This window comes from Mobula hypostoma, chromosome 5, assembly GCF_963921235.1.
Source record: "Mobula hypostoma chromosome 5, sMobHyp1.1, whole genome shotgun sequence".
In the NCBI taxonomy this organism is placed as follows: domain Eukaryota; kingdom Metazoa; phylum Chordata; class Chondrichthyes; order Myliobatiformes; family Myliobatidae; genus Mobula; species Mobula hypostoma.
In genome coordinates this window covers 168,533,553-168,554,959 of record NC_086101.1, presented here as the reverse complement: position 1 = coordinate 168,554,959, position 21,407 = coordinate 168,533,553, and the positions used below count along the sequence as shown (strand labels likewise).

The window sequence follows — 21,407 nt, the reverse complement described above, 5'->3', positions numbered from 1 at the left end:
GCTCATCAATTTTATAGTTCATTTCAATGCATGATTAGACAGACCAGGAGACACCTTTGCAGTAGATAAAGTATGAGACACAGTAAAGAATTTGAGAATGAAAGGAAGCTGGAGATTGATAGTAATACAACAGGAAAAGGGAAAAACTAGAGTATTGTGATACAACCCAGGAGTTCCACACAGATGCTTATAAATACCTAGAATCTTCTTGAATTTTTAAATGAGGAACCTGATGCCTGTTGGGGTCCAGTTTCAAAAATAGGACTTTGAGGTGTTGAATCTTGTCCATAAAGTCACATCAGCAGCTGTAGTTAAATATTTAATTTGTTATGTGTGTTTATCTCTTCTAAAAAAAGGAAAATTGAAGGAGATTGCCCCTTTTTTTGCGGTTAACATAAAGCTTACTTACCGGTAAAGATTGACTAAGTATAAAAAGCTCCTCCAATTCCATGACCAGCTTCCAGTCGATGAACTATGCCAGACTGGTCAGGGAGCTGGGACTGGCGAAGGTTAGCACAGTCTGTGGAGGAGCAAGAAAACAGTGGGTCTGCTGATTGCTTCCAGCCTGAAGCAGGTGCTAGTCCCACAGCCTCCAAAACTCAAATTAGCTTGGGTGATTTCTGTTTTAATCTTGCTCTTGTCTAGCATATTGCCTGCTGCTTTGTTTTACTAATCCGTTATAATAAACTGTTGCTAATCGTTTTAAGTGTTGTCACCACTGACGGCAGGCACAGCTGCTGCTGACTTGCTCCGCACATAAGTGGCACGAGGCTGCAACTGGGCTTTACTCTTTTGGCAAGAGGAGCAATACAGCCCGCCTCAGGGCTGTGTTCTTCCCTGTGCAGATACGTATCACTTTATATACCACCTGTTTATTTAATATCCAAAATGCTCACACCATTGCTTGCATCTTGATTGCACAACTGTCAGTAACTTTTTAACTGGGCAAAAAGAAACAAAACTTTTTCTGATTTGGAAGCCGGTGTTATAAATGTGAGTTTTCGTACAGTCATGTAGCTTGGAACCAGGCCCTTTGGCCCACTAATTAGATGCCCACCATCATTTTACAAGTTCAAGTTTATTCTCATCTGACTGTACATATATACAACCAAAAGAAACAATGATCCTGTGGACCGCAGTGCACACACAAAAACACATATCACAAAATATTACCGCAAATAAATTAATAAAGTATAATGTAATTCAAGTCCATCAAATAACCATTTACCCCACTCTGACACTAATCAGGGTCACAAGAGGTTCTGCAGATGGCGGAAATCTTGAGCAACACACAAAATGCTGGAGGAATGCGGCATCTATGGAAGGAAATAAACAGTTGATGTTTCGGGCCAGGACTCTTCCTCAGAACTGGAAAGGAAGGGGCAGAGGCAGAATAGGAAGGTGGGGGAAGAGGATGATTACAAGCTGGTAGGTGATGGGTGAGACTAGGTGAGGGGGAATCATGTGAGAAGCTGAAAGATGATAGGAGGAAGAGGCAGAGGGTGAAGAAGAAGCAGTCCGATAGGAGAGGACAATGGAATAAATGGAGGGAGGTAGAAAACCAAAGGGAAGTGATGAGTGGGAAGAGAAGTGGCAAGAGAGTAACATGAATGAGAAACAAAGGAGGGGGGCACAGGGGAGAGTGGTTACCAGGAGTTATAGATATATACAATTCATACATTACTTGAGACCTGAAGAATAGTCTCGTCCTGAAACATCAACTGGTTATTCCCCTCCATGGATGTTGCCTGACCTGCTGAGTTTCTCCGGAATTTAGTGTGTGTTTCTCTCTAATCACTTATTGTATTCTCCCCACATTTCCATCAACCTCTGCCCAATTCTACACTTACTTACTGTACACATGGGATAACACTTACAGCGGATGCTTAACCTACCAATCTGTCCATTTATATGGAGGGAAACCTGTGCCTCCAGAGGAAACCCATGTTGTTGCAAGGAGGAGAAAGTATGTAGATGCTGGAAATCCGAGCAACACACACAAAATGCTGGAGGAGCTCAGCAGGCCAGGCAGCATCTATGGAAAAGAGTACAGTCAACATTTTGGGCCGAGACCCTAAAGCAGGACTGCTGAAGGGTCTCGGCCCGAAACGTCGACGGTACTCTTTTCCATAGATGCTGCCTGGCCTGCTGAGCTCCTCCAGCATTTTGTGTGTGTTGCTTGTGACAAGGAGAACAAGGACAAACGACAAGGTCGAGATTGAACCTGGGTTGTTGGAGCTGTGGGGAAGGAGCTGCACTATTCTGCTGCCAGGCTGTATTGTTTCTGAGGTCGTACATTGGATGAAGATCTTTTCCTGCAGAGAACACTGTGCTGTAGCCCTGAAGCTAGTAGTTGGTGTACTGCTGTCACATGTACTGAAGTACAGTGAAAGGCTTCTGTTTGCATGCAGTCCAGGCAGACCATTCTACACGTAAGTACATCAAGATAGTACCAACGGTTAACAAGAGTTCAAATTATCTAAGTACATGTATGTCACCATATACAGCCCAGGGATTCTGAGAAAACAATGGAGAATATGGTGTTAATTCTACAGAGAAAGTGCAGTGCAGGTAGGCAAATAAAGATAATTAGGCATCAACAGAGTCTGAACAGATGCAGATTACTAATTGTCTATGTCATTTTTCTAGGTGGAAGATTCACAACCCTGCAGGTGAAAATGGATTTCCGGGCCTTTGTCTTGTGGTTAGTGGTGACGTTATCATATTTTGATACCACATTCTCTGAAAACCAATGTAAGATAAAGGATCTGGTTGCTGATTGCAGTCACTTGAAGCTCTCTGAGATCCCTCCAGACCTGCCTACCAACATAACAGAACTCAATCTCTCCCACAACCAGCTGAAGCGTTTGCCAAGCTCTACACTATCCAGATACAATCAGCTTCAAACCTTGCATGCTGGATACAATGACATTCCAAAACTCGATGAGGGCCTCTGTAAAGTTCTGCCACTCCTGAATGTGTTAGCACTGGAACACAACCAGTTATCAACGTTGGCAGTATGTTACTTCTCGTACTGCAGACACTTGACCGAATTGTATTTACAGTCCAATAGAATTAAGCAGACCTCAGGGGATGTTTTTGGCAGCCTTCAGGTAAGATCCATATCTCAGCTATTATATTTTTTTCATTTTAATACATAGAAGGAGCCGTATACGCCACCAATCCATTCCAGATCACAGAACAATCCTATTCCCCCACTAATTTTCCCTGTGATCTACCTTAACTGAATTTCCATTAACTCTCCTCTCCCTATGTCCTGTGGATATCATCTCTCGCGCAAGCACACAGTACGATTTGCAACGGCATATTAACCTAGCAACCCAAAAGTGCAGTGGTACTTAGTGCTCTACTTTAGTTTTCTGGCCAAAAAGCAGAAAAACTGTGGTTTCTTTGAAACCACGAGCCAAATTGAAATTTCAGCCTGTTTTTCAGAGCATCTTTCCAATGCTGCAATTAATCTTAATGCTCCATCTTGTGGCTGCAATTTGGAGTTGCAGTGGGGTTCTTTGCCATATTCCTTTCCACCTGATACCACCAGATGGAGATGTAATAACCATTCGTTATTCATTTGTTCACTCCTTTTGTACCATGTTGTATGACGTGGACAATCATGGTGTTTCCACGACCATGATTGCTCTTGGCAAATTTTTCTACAGAAGTAGCTTGTCATTGCCTTCTTCTAGGCAGTGTCTTTACAAGACGGGTGACTCCAGCCATTATCAATGCTCTTCAGATATTGTCTGCCTAGTGTCAGTGGTTGCATTGCACGATTTGTGAAATGCACCAGCTGCTTATACGACCATCCACCACCTGCTCCCATTTGTTATGAAAACTCCGATAATCTGCTCTCTGAACATTGAAGAATCTTAATGGTTTGGAACATGGCTCAATAGATGACGTTTGCCATGTTCCTTTCTAGGTCCTCAACTTTGTAGGGATCTGCCTCGTACCCTGCAAGCAAACTCAGAAAGCAAGGTCCTGGTCTAGTTTGTGTACAAAAGAGACCATAAGGTCAAAAGACATAGGAGCAGAATTTAGCCATTTGAACCATCAAGTCTACTCCTCCATTTCATCATGGCTGATTTATTATCACTCTCAACCCCATTCTCCTGCCTCCTCCACATAACCTTTGACATCCTTACTAACCAAGAACTTATCAACCTCCACTTTAAATCTACCCAGTGACTTGTCCTCCATTGGTGTCCATGGAAATGAATTCCACAGATTCCCTATCCTCTGACTTAACAAATTTCTCCTCATCTCTGTTCTAAAAGGATGTCCCTCTGGTCCTGGACTCCTCCATTATAGGAAACATCCTCTCCATATCCACTGTATCTTGGCTTTTTAGTATTCTAAAGGATTCAATGAGATCCCCTCATTCTTCTAAACTCCAGCGAGTACCAGTCGAGAGCTATCAAATGCTCTCGTACATTAAGCCCTCCAGGCTTGAGAAGAAGCTCAGAGACCTTGGCCTTCACCCTGCCTTGTGCAGCTGGATCTTGGACTTCCTGTCAGATTGCCGACAGGTGGTAAGAATGGGCTTCCTCACCTCTGCACCTCTGACCCTCAACACAGGAGCCCCTCAGGGCTGTGTGCTAAGCCCCCTCCTTTACTCTCTGTATACCCATGACTGTGTCGCCACCCACAGCTCCAATCTGCTAACTAAATTTGCAGATGATACTACATTGATTGGCCTAGTCTCAAATAATAACGAGGCAGCCTGCAGAGAAGAGGCCATCACCCTGAAACAGTGGTGTCAAGAAAACAACCACTCCTTGTTGCAATAACAAAGGAGCTGGTTGTGGTCTACAGGAGGAACAGAGACAAGCTCACCACTATTGACATCACTGGGTCTGGGGTTGAGAGGGTGAACAGCTTTAAAATCCTCGATATACACATCACCGAGGATCTCATGTTGTCTCTACCGGCTGTATGGAATGTACAGACCAGACTCTTTCACCTCAGACAGTTGAAGAAGTTCGGCATGAGTCCCCAAATCCTAAGGGCCTTCTACAGGGGCACAACTGAGAGCACCCTGACTGGCTGCATCACTGCCTGGTATGGGAACAGTACTTCCTTCAATCGCAGGACTCTGCAGAGAGTGGTGCGGACAGCCCAGTGCATCTGTAGATGTGGACATCCCATGATTCAGGACACTTACAGTGACAGGAGCATAAAAAGGGCCCGAAAGATCACTGGGGACCCAAGTCACCCCAACCACAAACTAATCCAGCTGCTGCCATCCGGGAGATGGTCCTGCAGCGTTAAAGCCAGAACCAACGGGCTCTGGGACAGCTTCTTCCACCAGGCCGTCAGACTGATTAATTCACGTCGACACAATTGTATTTCTAAGCAATATTGACTGTTCTGTTGTATATCTTACTGTACATACCATTTATTATAATTTTCTATAATTTGCACATTGCACATTTAGACAGAGACATAATGTAAAGATTTTTGCTCTTCATGTATGTGTAGGATGTAAGAAATAAAGTCAATTCAATTCAATCTTGTCATTCCTGGGGCCATTCTCGTGAACTTCCTCTGGACCCTTTCCAAAGTCAGCACATCCTTTCTTGGATATGGGGCCCAAAGCTGCTCACAATCCTCCGAGTCTGACCAATGCCTTTTAAATCCTCAGCAGTACATCCTCACTTTTATATTGTAGTCCTCTCGACAGGAATGAATGAAAACAGAGTTTCACGATAATGTAGTGAAATTTATGTTGTTCTAATGGGATTGTGTTTGTCCGTCAGGAATTAAAAATCCTGGATTTGTCTCGCAATAAACTGGTCTCTGCCAGTCTGGGAGTCCATCAGCAATTACCGAAGCTGCAAAGACTGGTGTTGTCCGCAAACAAAATTGTGCAGTTGAAATCAAACGATTTTGCCATCCTTAGCAATACCACATTGTACCAGTTGGACCTGTCCTTCAATAAACTAACTCAGGTAGAGTATTCTGTGCTGGCAGTTTATCTATTACCACAATATGCACCTTATAAATTTAATACTACGATGTTTCAGCAATGATGGAAGGAAAATATACTGCTTTAGATTCATAAGCATGTTAAAAAGAGAGCAAACATCATGATCTGAGAAGGCAAGCTGTATTTGGTCTTTGCTGCTAGAGAAATTGAGTACAAGAGGACACTAGATTGACATTCCATCTTGAATATATACAATTCTGGTCTCCCTGTTTAGAAATGATATATTTATGACAGAGTGAGTACAATATTTATCAGATAGGTTCCTAGCATGGGTTATTTGTCATTGAGGAGAGGTTAAATAGGCTGGCCCTATACTTGATTATTTGTTGTAAATGCCTAATTCTTCTTAACTGCCTAACACCATCCCTGGGCACTGTGCTTTGCATGATTGAATTCAAAAGAAATAATATCTAAGCTTGCATTCCATACATTGTATGCTGCCACATGTAATTAAGTCTGTGTGCATATCAAAAGAGTAACTTCTTGTCATGATATTTTGCATTTATATTACTGTATAATGGCACTCAAGGTGATTAGGTGTATTTCTATGCATAAAGGATAGATTTGCACTGAGATTTAAAAATGTATAACTTTGTACAACAAAGGGAAAACCACATCTGAGATCGTTAATGTGAGAAGTTGGCAAGTAAATTAAAATGTCAGCATCAGTTATGAAGATAGGTTGAGCGAGCTAGGGCTTTTCTCTTTGGAGTGAAGGAGGATGAGAGGCTACTTGATAGAGGTGTGCACGATTATAAGAGGCATAGATCAAGTGGATAGGTAGAGACTTTTCCCCAGGACAGAAATGGCTAATACTAGGGGACATAACTTTAAGATCATTGGAGGAATATATAGTGCAGGGGTTGGGGGGGCGGGGTGGAATATCAGATAATTTTTTATTACAGAGAGTGGTGAGTGCATGGATGGTAGTAGAGGCAGATATGTTAGGGACATTTAAGAAACTTAAATAGGAACATGGATGATAGCAAAGTGGAGGGCTATGTAAGAGGGAAGGGTTTGATTGATCATGGAGTACTTTAGAAGGACAGCACAACATTGTGGGCTGAACAGCCTTTACTGTGCTGTATATTCTATGAATACAAATCAAATTAAACATCTTTCTTTTTCTCTTTACCAGTTTGAACATAAATGTTTCCGCACAATTGGAAGTCTACGCAGTCTGGTTTTAGACGATGTTACTCTGCAGCATGGTATCACCAAGCAACTTTGTGAAGAATTGTCAGGAACAGATATTGCCACACTTTCTTTGAGGAATACGTATCTGAAATTAGAGCAGAATACTTTTGCTGGATTAGCAAAAACTAAGTTAATATCTCTTGACCTGTCCAACAATAAGTTAACCACGTTGCCAGGCAACTTGTTTCAATGGTTGCCTCACTTGGAGAACCTTTCTCTTGAAAACAACAATATCAGACATATTGGCAATGAAACTTTTACTGGATTAGGTAATTTAAAAAGTTTGAACCTTAAGAAAAGCCTCAAAGGACAGGACATCTCAGACAAAGTACAATCCAGTATTGATGACTACTCCTTTCAAGGGTTAGGGAATTTAATCTATCTCAATTTAGAAGATAGTACTATTGTAGGTATAAAGAACCATACTTTCTCTGGCTTAGTAAGTTTGAAATACCTGAGCATGTATAACTGTTTGGTGGATTTTAGGACGATAAATAATAAAACTTTTCTGTCCCTTACAAAATCTCCCCTCATTAACTTAAACCTAACAAAAACAAAGATTTCAAGGCTTCAGGCTGGTGCATTTTCCATCTTCAATAGGTTGAGGAAACTGGACCTAGGCCTCAATTCTATCTCTCAGACCCTTACTGGAGAGGAATTCCAAGGGTTGAATGCAATAGAGGAGATATACCTATCATTTAACTTCAAACTGACTTTAACATCATCGTCCTTTGAGAATGTTCCTTCGATTAAAATCTTAATGCTTAGCAAGTCAAAGATTTCGACACTGAACTTTCAACCTTCACCGTTTCATCTTCTTCAGAATCTCACAGTCCTTGATCTTAGCAACAATAATTTGGCTAATTTACATAAAGATGTTTTCAGTGATCTCCTGCGGCTTCAGGTTTTAAAGTTACAACACAATAACTTGGCACGTCTCTGGAAAAGTATTAATCCCGGTGGTCCAGTTCTTTACCTTTATGGATTGAAGGAGCTTCGGGTACTTGACTTGCAATCAAGTGGTTTAGATGAGATTCCGGAAAAGGCTTTTCAGGGATTATTTAAGCTAGAAACTCTAGATTTAAGTTTGAACAACATAAACTTTCTTCCAGATCATGTACTTGATGACTTAGAATCTCTCAAGTTCCTATATTTGCAGAAAAATCTTATTACCTCTGTTGCAAAAGATGTTTTCAACCAAGTGTTTAGCAACTTAGCAGCTCTCTACATGGGATTTAACCCTTTTGATTGCACTTGTGAAAGTATTTCCTGGTTTGTTACTTGGCTCAAGAAGACCAATAGCAGTATCCCTGGCTTGAAAAATCAATATATTTGCAACACTCCTCTGAGTTACCACAACAGTAGTGTTGCAGCTTTTGACACATCTCTCTGCAAAGATCATGTCCCATTTAAGGGTGCTTTCATAATTAGCAGTAGTGCTATATTTATATTTGTATTCACTGTGCTAGTGGTTCATTTCCAAGGCTGGAGGCTGGAATTTTACTGGAACGTTTCTGTTAATCAGATGTTTGGATTTAAAGAGATAGATCATTTAGAAGCCCAATTTGTGTATGATGCTTACATCATCCATGCCAAAAATGACATTGAGTGGGTCAATGATAACCTGATGCCTTTGGAGAAATGTGAGCAATTTGAATTCCAATTTTGCCTAGAGGAGCGGGACTCTGAAGTTGGAATTTCCGAACTGCAGTCCATTGTGGACAATATAAGCCGAAGCAGGAAAATCATCTTTGTCGTGACTGTGGAGCTTCTAAAGGATCCATGGTGCAGAAGGTATGCTCATTTTAATTACTCGTTTTACAGAACGTTACAAAGTACTCACAACACAGCACATTCAGTCCAACTGGTCAGAGCTACTTCATTTAACACCCTCATCATCTTACTTTCTCCCCCATGTTATTCCCTTAAACTTCTTACTCAAGTGGTGTATTCCACATTCAAACCATTCTCCGCTCCATTCCAGGAAATTTCACTGGAATTTCCTGTCAATTTCATTAGTCAATCTCTTATATTAGTGAGACCTAGTGCAAAGATTTTCTCTAGGTTGATCTTAACAATAAGATGGTGAAGACTTCGATCAGGTAATCACGTAGTTTTACCTTTTCTGCAAGAAGTCCCAATATGTTAAGTAAGGGTGTCAAGATTACGGGGTTGAGGGAGATAATATATCAAATGGCAGACAGATTCAGAGGTGCCAAATGACCTAATTCTGCTCCAATGTTTTGTGGTCTTAAGTATCAAGGTTATAACCTATCAGGTCTGATTAAATTGTAGTCAGTCTGTTTAGACTTTCTTCAGTGCTTCTCTATCCTTTTAAAAATAAGATCATTCTAGGAAATGCACAAAGCACTGTGTGGTGTTGTCATTAATTACTCTGTTGATGGTGGGATGGGGTAGATAGTGAAAGGGTGCTGAGCATATCCCCTAGGACAGGAGTTCCCAACATTTTTTATGCCATGGACCAATACCATTAAGCAAGGGGTCCCTAGACCCCAGTTTGGGAACCCCTGTTCTAGGAATAGAAACTGAGGAAGAATTAATTCATTTGAAGATTGAATGGTACAGAGGAATATTCCACCACTGCCATCTGATGAACGTCTGTTTTTTCCCCCCAGGATAGAAATGTCAAATACCAGAAGGATTTTCTTTTAAGATCAGAAGGGAGAGTTTAAAGATGATGTAAGGGGCAAGTTTTTATTCAGAGAATGGGTTTACCAGGAGTAGTTGTGGTAGCAAGTAGTTTGGCGGACTTTAAGAGGCTCTTAGATAGACACGGCAGAGGACCGTGTCCAGACATGGTGAAGTCCGCCAATGATTACAGAAGAAGAAGAGGACATACCCATGATACTAAGGCAAGTCAACATCGATTACGGCCCATTCACCATTGAGGAACTGAAGAAGGCCAAATATGCACTCAAACAGGGCGGGAGCGCTGGACCAGATGGGATACCACCAGATGTCCTGAAGAACTGCGACCTTGACAACATCTTGCTGGACATATGTAATACGCACTGATGAAAGGCGACAAACCAGAACAGTGGTCACTCTCAAACATTATCCCAGTCCCCAAGTCTGGACCCCTCACAAAGACAGATAACTACCGCGGTATCAGTTTGACCTGCATCTTAGCAAAGTTATACAGTCCGATGATCTTGAACAGGACTCACACCACCATTGACCCTAAGCTAAGATTCAATCAGAATGGTTTTCGGCAGAAGCGCACAACAGTAATACAAATACTTGCTCTTCATAGGATCATCGAGGAAGTCAAGAAGAACAACCTACCAGCCGTGCTTACATCGATTTCGCAAAGCTTTTGACTCCATTCACTGAAGTAAAATGCTGAAGATCCTGAAAGCTTACGGAGTGCCAGACCATCTACTGAGAGCAATGGAGTCCAGCTATACCAAAACCATGGCGAAAGTTGTATCACCAGATGGAGAAACAGCAGTGTTCAAGCTCCTAGCTGGTGTGCTGCAAGGAGACACTCTGGCACCCTATGTCTTTATAATCGTCCTTGATTACGCTCTGCGTCAAGCTACCAAAGATCATGACAAGCTTGGTTTTACCATAAAACCAGGGCGAACCAAAAGGGTCAGACCAGTTACACTCACAGATCTGGATTTTGCAGATGACATAGTCCTGCTCTCTGACCAGATGGAGGAAGCACAGCAGCTACTGACAAAAGTGGAAATTGAGTGCAATAAAGTTGGACTTCACCTAAACGCTAAAAAGACAGAGTACATGGTGTTTAACTGCAACGAAGGTACTCTCAAGAACGTAAAGAATGATACCATTAAGAAAGTCTTTGACTTCAAGTACCTCAGGTCAAGAGTGATGAGTTCGGAGAAGGACATAAAGATACGGAAGGTGCTGGCGTGGAGGGCTACGAACGACATGAAGGAAATCTGGAAGTTAAACCTGACCGGAGGGCTTAAAAAGAGGATCTTCATAGCAGTCATAGAGTCCATTCTCACGTACAGATGCGAGACGCGGACACTCACCAAGACTATGCGAAAGTCTCTAGGTGGTTGCTATACACGAATGCTCCGGGTGGCTCTTGATGTGAGTTGGCAACAGCACATGATGAACATCGAGCTCTATAACAACCTACCGATGCTCACCACTAAAATCGAGGCAAGAAGACTGCAACTAGCGGGGCACTGTCTACGCCACCCTGAGCTACCTGCCAGCCTAGTCATCATATGGGAGCCCAAGCACGGGAGCATGAACCCTGGGTGCCCTCCCAAGACTATGGTCAACACGCTCCTAGAAGACAGCGGCGCAGCTAATGTAGATGAACTGAACACACCAATGAGGGAGAAGTGGAGAGTCCGTCATCATGCCCAACACCGGCCCCCTAGGCCTGAGTCGACATAATAGTAGCAGTGGTTAGATAGACACATTAAAATTAAGGGAATGGAGAGATATGAGTGAAACACAGGACGAAGCTATTTAGTATAATTTGGTATTAAGATGAGCATAACATCATGGGCTAAATGGCCTGCCCAGTGCATACTCTACATAATGCATACTCACTTCACTGCTATCATATAGATGAAGCCCATATTAAATGGAGTAACATTTTTCTCACACTGTTGATTGGGGGTGGAGGGTGAGACACAGTTATATAATTCGAGTTTACTATGACTTTCATTCCAACCCCAAATACTCCTTTATCCCTTTTATGAGTAAAATGGGAATTGGCACTCTGTGAAGTTGTCAGAATGTTTATGTGAGTACTGCAAGGCATAAATCTTAAATCATAGCAGGTGCTCCTCTTGTAGTGCAAAGACACATTACAATGATTGAGTCAAGAGAGAGTTTACTGTGTGCACTGCTTCCTATGTGAGTTTTCAATTACCAACATTAGCTCCCTCAAAGTGATAATCAATTTGAATGTGTAAGTTAACAATTAGTACTCGTAGTTTTCTCAGAAAGGAGAAAATACCCTTATACAATAAAGATTGTGATTACCACTTTGATGAAATTTCTCTGTCTGTTTACTAACTGCAGGTTCAAGGTCCACCATGCAATGCAGCAAGTGATTCAGCAAAGCAGAGATTCCATTATTTTGATCTTTTTGCAAGACATCCCTGATTATAAATTGAACCAGATGCTTTGCCTCCGAAGAGGAATGTTTAAATCACACTGCATTCTTAACTGGCCTGTCCAGAATGACCGAATATCAGCCTTCTACCAGAAGTTTAAGGTTGCACTTGGCTCAAGCAACCGAGTACAGTAATTTTTTACAAATGTATAAAACCAGTGATGATGGGTCTAAACTTCAGGGTAAAAATTTTAAAAGGTTTGTTTTGGGCAAAATTAGCATCAAATGCAATTGTTTTCCCAATTTGCTTTACAAATTCAGTGATCAAATTTCTTTTCCAGTTACATTGTACCTGCTTGAAACTGTTGTCGAAGTGTCAATGGACAAAGTTTTATTTTGCTGTGCAAATGCATTGGAGGTTAAGTAAGGAGGTTAATCAGCAAAACGTTCTTTGCTTATCTCAACACACAGAAATCTCCATTCAAATTGAACCACCCTACCCCCAGATGGTTAGACATTACATACAATCCTGATCCCTAAAAGTGTCTTTTGGAATGATGTGGAACTGAAGAGAAATCAAGTAAAATTTTCATCATTTCATGAAAGCAGCAAGATTGAATCTTCTGAAACCAAGAAAGAAGAGTTACCTTTGGGAATATAATTTATCTTTTTTCTTGTAAATGGGAAGCAGGCAAGACCAGTATTTGTTGTGCAGGTTTAATTGCCTCAAAAAAGGAGATAGAAATAGGTCTATTCAACTGCTCCAGTCATATGGCGAAGGTCCTCTCACAGTGCGGATTTGTAAGAAGTTCCAGTGATGAAGAAAGAACTTTGGTATAGCTCCATGTGTGTGCCTTGGAATGAAGCTGACAGACAGTGGTGTTCTCATACATGCCATACAGTCACCTGGATTGAAAACTTGCTGTTTCAAGAAATGTCATAGGAACTTGGGCAAGTTGTCGTAGTCCACCTTGTGGATGGCATACGATGTAGCTAAGGTGCGCAGGTGGTGGTGAAAGTGAGTGGTTAAGGTGAATTTGGGTTGGTGATGATAAAATCAACTTCGGCATCAAGCTACTGAAATGGAAGTGAAGTTGCATCTATCCAGCCAAATGTAGAAGTTTTTATTTACAAACCTGAACTTTTGGTTAAATGGGGGTAATGGCTTTGAGAGGGTCAGGGAGAATCATTGATTGTCCGAAGCACAATATTTCAGGGGCTGTTTAGTTACGTTTCTGGATTATGATCATCTCTGGGGTGTAGATGGCTAAGGATTCGATAATGATCATGCTATATAATGCCATGAAAAGGTGGTTTTGGTAAAGTTCATTGTTAAAAACAGTTCAAAACATCTCTATATACTATGTTATGTTTTGGATAAACGTTGATTCATTGTACATAAATGTCTGTGAAAATATCCTCCATTATTAAGGCTGAGCTGATACTTGTTCTAGTGTTTCTGTTTTGAACTTGTGTTTTTAAGTAGTAAGTTCCTCAAATTCCATAATTGTCTCTGTGATCGTAGAAGAAGCAAACATAACAAGTTTGATTACCCATCCATCACACTTGTGATGGCTGCTATAAAATTGCTCCATTTTTCTTTCATTTGTACTTAACTGGTTCTGGAACAATCCTTAAAAAACCACAGAAACACCCAATGTTTTGTGCCCTGAAATCTGTGCAGCTGATGTCTGAGTATAACCATAAACTGCAAAGATCTGACTGATGTTGACCAGGACTCACGGCTTTGTTAATGTTCTGCTTAGAACAAAAGCAGTGATATTCTTGAATGCTCTGAGATAAGGTTAAGTAAGGTTTGGAGAAATATGTACACTATGAATGACTTTTCCCCTTTAATTTTTGTTCTCTCTCCTTCCTTTCTCTTCTAATAGCTCTTGAGATAAAGTTTTCTTCGTTGACAAAGCACAAGAGTTTGAAACAAAGCAATGGCAAGAGGCAGAAGTCAGTTGCCGTGACTTTGTGCTTCGGGCCAGCTGAATCGATGCCTGGCTTTACTTGGTGGACCGTCCTTCATATGTCAAACACCATTTTCCTGCTATCTTCCCCAAGTCCTTTGATGCCTTTCATATCCAGCAATGCAACGACCTCTGCTTTGAATGAACTTCATGTACCTCCAGTGCAGAGAATGCCAAAAGTTCATCACCCTTATTAATGAAGAATTTTCTCTTCATTTGAGACCTAAATGGTCTTCTCTCTATTTTAAAACTGTATCCCTCTAGTCGTTAGAGTCCCTAGCCAGGGGAACGTCCTCCCATATCTACCCTGTCAAGCTATTTTGAAACTTGGACTGCAGTCAATACTAGTGTTGAAAATAATTCCTAGAGTTCATTAATGAAGTTCATCCAAACTGATTCCACAAAATCACATTGTTGTATAAGTCTGACTTACTCATCTTGGACAGTCCCTTGGAGCTGAAGGGTGATTTGCTTCCACTCCATTTTGGGAAGATACCCATACGTGTATTATTTTCATGTGGAGTGGCTGTTGTACCCCAACTACCACATGGTTGTGACAGAGTAAGATATTGCCTCAGTGACAATTGGAGTTGTACTGCACTGAATTTGTACACCTGTACATGGACATAGACATAGCTACAACCATCTGCTCAACCCTCATACTCACCCACCCTAATTTACATTAATTACCTTCATCTCATTCACCACCTTCCCTCTTAGCCTCTTCTTTCCTCATTCCCTTCTTGCTTCCTCCACTCTTTCACCTCGTTAAAATGGTTGCCCCCTGGTGCTCTGTGTATGGGGTGGTGGGTTCCAGAGAATGATTTCCCAGCCCACTGAGATGGATTCAATCCCTTGGAAGTGGGAGCAGCTCACTTCACCACTAGCTTCTCTGATGTCCTGGCAGAGACAAGGGTTCGCTACCAATTAGTTTATAGAACATAGCTGATTACAGAAAGGAACGGGCCCTTTGGCTTTCGATGTCTGTACTGAACAAAATGCCATGCTAAAGAAAATCTCTTCGATCCATATCCCTCCATCCTGCATATTCATGTGGCTTATCTAAAACCTCTCAAAACTTCACACGATCTAAAAGCTGATCCCTGAAAGTCCATGAGCAAAATAACGATGGCAACAAACACTGTTAGTAATTTAGATTATGAGAACACTCAGTCCTCTTTTATTGTCATTTAGAAATGCATGCATTAAGAAATGATACAATGTTCCTCCAGAGTGATAGCACAGAAAACAGGACACACCAAAGACTAACACTGACAGAACCACATAATTATAACATACAGTTACAGCAGTGCAAAGCAATACTATAATTTGATGAAGAACAAACCATGGGCACGGTAAACAAAGCTTCAAAAGTCCCCGAGTCCCTGATAGCAGACGGCAAAAGGGAGAAACTCCCTGCCATAAACCTCCAGGCACCGTCAACTTGCCGATGCCTTGGAAGCAGCCGACACTGAGTCCATCCGTCCAAAAACTTCGAGCTTCTGACCAGCCTCTGGAGCGCCATCCTCTGCCAAGCACCTTCAACCTCGCCCCGGCCACTAAAACACGCAAAGCCGAGGATTTCGGGGCCTTCTGCTCCGGAGATTCTGGTTACCACACAGTAGCAGACAAATTTAGCCAAATCTATCTGCTGAGATGATAAAAACTCATGGGGGGAAATACTCCTTTGTATTTGGTGTAACACCAGGCCGTTTGTGGGCTTTGAGAAAATAAAGAATGATTTCAAATGCAATGTAAAAATTTTTTAAAGCAGAAGATTGCAAATGCTGGAAATCTGAAAGCAGCATCTGTTGAAAAGAGAAAAAGAGTTAACGTGAACCATCTCAAGGTTTTCACTGCCTTTATTTACTGCCCCCTTGTTCCTGAACTTCAAATTCAGATTTATTTACCACATATGCATTGAAACATACGGCGAAATGCGTCCTTTGCATTAACAACCAACATATTCATGGATATGGTGGGTCCAGCCTGCAGGTGTCACTACACATTCCAAAGCAAGCCCATTTTCCAGCCTACCCCCCATTCACACATGCAGGACATGTCTCTGGGCCTCCAGTCTTTGGCTCCAGAACTTGCAGCACTCTTCTCAGCAAGGAAGGACTAGAACCAGTATTGCTATCAAATCATTGGTGTCATTGCTGACCTCTATTTATCAGATACTGAACATTAGCTTCTTGCACCTCTAGACCTGTCATGAGCCCTGCAGACCTGTTGGAGTGTTGGGCTCCGAGATTTCTAGAGAACCTGTATTTTGTCAATTGTTAGCTCAACTAGAGTTGTTAAGATCTTGTGCTTTCAGTTTACTGTTATGAGGTTTACTTTGCCTGGCATAGGTTTTCCACTTATGGATTATTTAAAATGGACTCCTGGTTAGCACTTATCACAGGGTCCTTGTTCTGAGAATGATTTGTCTCGTGGCGTTGCTCAGCTGAGCTACCAATGTTCTGTTGGGATGGCTATGGATAAACTCTTGTTCTTGTTTCTACATGAGAGTCTGTCGTTCCACCGTACCTGGGTTCGGCCAACGCACACTGTGACAAGACCATGAACCCAGTCGCCAATACAGATACAGATTTTGTTTCCCAACAGGATCTTCCTTCCTCTGTCATGATCCACCAACCCACACTTCCCTCCTCTATTTCCTTGCCAAGATCCACTCGCAGGACTGCCCTGGTGGACCTGCCTTCCCTTGCCCCAGAGATTTCAATTCTTCCTACCTTTTTCCAGATTTTTCTCTCTTTGAGCACTTTCCATCATCTGTGAAGATTCCTGGTCCAGATTTGTTCATTTCTATTCTGGATGATCAACCCTTCTACACACTCCCACACAATGACAAATTGAGGGTCCTCCTCCTACAATATCACCCTCCATCAACTGGCCGAAATGTTTTCTCACAATCAGCAGCTTCTACAGCTCTACTCATACAGAGTCAGAGCACTACAGCAGGGAAGCAGGCCCTTCAGCCCTTCTAGTCCATGCAAACTATTGTTCTGCACCTGGCATCATAGCTCTCCCTACCCCTTCCATCCATGTACTTGTCCAAACTTCTCTTAAATGTTGAAATTGTACCTGCCTCCACCACTTCCGTCGGCAGCTCATTCTACTCTCCCCAACCTCTGAGTGAAAAAGTTCCCCTTTTTGTTCCACTTAAACATCTCATCTTTCACCCTTAACCCATGACCTCTAGTTCTAGTCTTACCCAACTTCATTGGAAAAAGTATAATTTGATTTACTCTGTCTATACCCCTCATAATTTGATATACCACTATCAAATCTCCCCTCATTCTCCTACACTCCAGAGAAAAGAAGTTCTAACTTATTCAAACTTTCCCTATAACTTGAGTCCTCAAATCCCAGCAACATCCTTGTAAATTTTCTCTGTTCTCTTTCAAACTTATTGATATCTTTCCTGTAGGTAGGTGACCAGAACTGCACACAACACTCTAAATTAAGCCTCACCAGCATCTTATACATTTCAACACAACATCCTAATTCCTGTACTCAGTACTTTGATTTATGACAGCAAAATATGCCAAAATCTCTCTTTATGTTTCTACCTACCAGTGTCACCTGTACCTGTTCCCCAAGTTAAAAGTGTTGTCATATCCAAGCTATGCCTGGCTATATGTCCTTTGTTTCATTTCTATGTAAGGCCAACCTCATCATTTTTCTTTTCTCCAGTGCTGATGCTCTTAGATTCAGATTCCAACTTCTCCATCTCAGGGAATCAAGATTGTGCCTTCTTCCAACTAACCAGTTCTGATAAAAGGTACTCAAGCTGTAATGTAACGGTCTTCTCTCTCCACTGATCTAGATGTTTGCATCTATAATTTTAGCTAATCACTAGAAAAAGTAGCTGCCCTTATTTTCCGTTTGATATCAGAGTTATTAACATCATTTTTAAAAATGTTACAAATTTTATAAAATTGTACTTGTGCGATTTTTCACTATTTTATGTATTTGCCAGCTTTTTATGCATTACTAAAATTAATATATTAAACATTTTAACATACAACTTTGGATTTCTTCCATGAAGAACAAATAATGTGACTTTCTTGTTAATTAACATATTCAGTAAAAATTATTTTCAGCTGCGGTCTTTGCAACCTATCTCCCACCAGTTTTTGCTCCATCCCTCCCCCCCCCCCCACTCCACTTGTTATCACCCCTTTTTCTTTCCGGTCTTGATGAAGGGTCCTGACCTGAAACATCAGCTCTCCATTTCCCTCCATGGATCTTGCTTGACCCATTGAATTCCTCCAGCATTTTGTGTGCTGCATCAACTCTCTAAAACTGCTCCTTCAAGTGACTAAGATGAGAACTAATGAAAATCATAGGATCAAGCTGGGCAGATCACTGTGGGGAAGTGTATCCATCAATAAGCTTAAATAATGGCTTATCATGGATGCCAGTAGCAGAGAAATCTGGATATAATGTATCTCTAAGGTCACGTGGTTTAAATTTAGGTACAACTGCTTGCATTTATGTTGCACCATTGATGCTAAACAATGTCTAAGATGCTGCATTTCAGCAAAGGTAAACAATTGGAAAGATTTGGTGAGAAAATCACAAATCTTAGGACCTTGACAGCTGAACAGAAGAATGCCAATGGTGGAGGAATGCCCTGTTACCACAAAAGGAAGGTTTGCAGTCTTTCCACATATTACAGGAAGTACAGATGTCTTTTGCACATTGATTGTTTCTCAATCTTTGTGTGTTCTTTTCATCGATTCTGTTGTATTTCTTTGTTCTACTATGAACACCTGCAAGAAAATGAATCTCAGGTGACATACGGTACTGTATACATACTTTAATAATAAATTTACTTTGAAGTTAAGACCCTTTCTTTTCTACCCAACATAGTCCTCAAATAAATATGTCCTGTATTATTCTCATATTATGCTCATTTCATAAGCACATTATAATATTTAAATACTTGAAAGTAAATTAGATTAGTTAACAAACTACTTACAGATAATGTATCAATATTCAACATGCAATGGTCAGTTTTGGATTAGAACAGCACACAGCAGGGAGCCAGTGGACTTAAAAAAGATGAACTTTATTTGTCACATGTAAATTGAAACATAGAAACATATGGTGAAATGTGTCATTTGCATCAATAAGCAACACAATCTTACGATATGCTAGGGCCAGCCGGTAAGTGTCGTCCTGCTTTCACTGCCAACATAACATGCCTACAACTTACTAACCCTAACTTGTACGTCTTTGGAATGTAGGAGGAAACTGTAGCACCTGGAGGAAACACATACAGTCACTGGGAAAAGGTACAAAATCCTTACAGACAGTGGTGGAAATTGAATTCTAATCACTGCTGCTGTACTATCATGCTGACCACTTGGTCTGGAAAACTAACCACCCTATTCAGAAAGCTGATGATTGGGTCCTCAACATGTTCTGTACAGGTATATACAGGAGATACATTTACCCAAAGAAATACGAGGTGCAGTCAGGTACCCACCTTGTAAGTACACAGATTCATGGATAACAAATCAGCAGCTGACAAGGACTAAGTGTGAATGCAGAAGTGATCCACTTCAGAAGTGTAAGTCTGTTAGTAACTGAGAAGACTTTGTGCTACAGATTTGGGGAGGGGTGAACCCTTGAAGGAAGTTGAAATTTTCCGGGAATTTTTAAATCCAAGTGCTACTTATGTGTTATCCAGGAGTACAGGGGTGAATGGGTTTTGGAACAAATTGAGACACAGATGAAATTTTAGAGGAACACAGATTAATGAAGAGAGGAAAGCAGAATGCACGGACCAAGTGTATATTTGAAGACAAAGACTAGAGTCAAAAGATTTCAAGGCAACACACACACTAAATGCTGGAGGAAATCAGCAGGTCAGACAGCATCAACAGAAATTAATAAACAGTGCACATTTCAGGACGATGCCCTTCTTCGAGACTGGAAAGGAAGAAGGAAGATGCCAGAATAGTAAGGTGGAAGGAGGTTAGCTAGAATGTGATAGGTGAAGCCAGGAGGGTAGAAAAAGTAAAGGGCTGGAGAGGAAGGAATCTGACAGGAGGGGAGAGTGGACCATAGGAGAATGGGAAGGAGGAGGGAACCAAGGGAAGATGATAGGCAGGTAAGAAGAGATAGGAGTCCAGAGAAATTGATACTCATGCCATCACATTGGAGGCTACCCAGATGGAATACAAGGTGTTGCTCCTCCACCCTGAGGAGGACCCCACTGTGGCACAAGAGGGATCCGTGGGCCAACACGTCGGAACAGAAATGGCAATTGGAATTAAATTATTTGGCCACTGGGAAGTTCTACTGTTGGCATATGGAGCAGAGGTGCTTGACAAAGCAATCACCCAATTTATGACGGGTCTCACAAATGTAGAGGAGGCCCTAGCAGAGTCACAGGTGAAGTGTTGCCTCAACTGGAAGGACTGCTTGGGGCCCTGATAGAGCTGAGGGATTAGGTAAATGGGCAGGTGCAGCACTTTCAAGGCCTGGGTATTGAAAGATAGTGAAGGGACTCACAGCATGAGAAGAGTTGTGGATGTAGGTGGGAAGGGACTGAACCCAGGGGGGACAGAATAGCGTCGAGGTATGAGGACATGAATTCAGCGAGGCAGGAGCAGGCAGAAACAATGGGCCTACCCAGACAGTCAGATTCAAGAGCATCTGAGCTGAGGCAAATCAATCAGATGACATTGCAGGGACAGAAGTAGGTGATCATAGTGTCAGCGTGGATATGTGATCCAAAGCTTATTTTTCTGACTATGTAATTCCTTCCTCCCAAAACTATTTTTTTTTTAAATTACATAGTAACAGACATTTAGGAGACCATGAATATTTAAGACATTAGACATCTTTTTCCAAAACTCAAATATGTCAGTAAGAAAGAGCCACACAGTGATTATCCCGGCCCATTGATGCACCAGTACTAATGTTCTTACCCCCGTGTTTACTCATCTGTAATTCTGCCCCTCTCTAATTGGAACTCACGGTAAGGCAAGGATAGCCTGGAGCAGTTGTAGTCAAGTGAGCCCTTTGAAGTGACACTTCTGTTTACTACAGACAAGATAGTGTGTACCCAAGCCAAAAGAGTGAGGCTCTGTTGTGAGACATTTCCAGAATGGTCTTCCTAAAACAGAGATTC

At 41.6% G+C, this 21,407-nt stretch overlaps 1 protein-coding gene across 2 annotated transcripts in view; it reads left to right on the top strand.

The window, feature by feature from the left end:
* tlr3 (toll-like receptor 3) overlaps positions 1–18,272 on the top strand; it is a 31,740-nt gene extending 13,468 nt beyond the window's left edge. For both annotated transcript variants that reach the window (XM_063049378.1, XM_063049379.1), the window contains 4 exons: positions 2,650–3,113; positions 5,778–5,969; positions 7,146–8,998; positions 12,242–18,272. In XM_063049378.1, coding sequence (XP_062905448.1) covers positions 2,650–3,113; positions 5,778–5,969; positions 7,146–8,998; positions 12,242–12,470 — 2,738 coding nt within the window. In that variant the 3' untranslated portion in view covers positions 12,471–18,272. The remainder of the gene's footprint in view (positions 1–2,649; positions 3,114–5,777; positions 5,970–7,145; positions 8,999–12,241) is intronic.
* Positions 18,273–21,407: the final 3,135 nt, after the last annotated feature.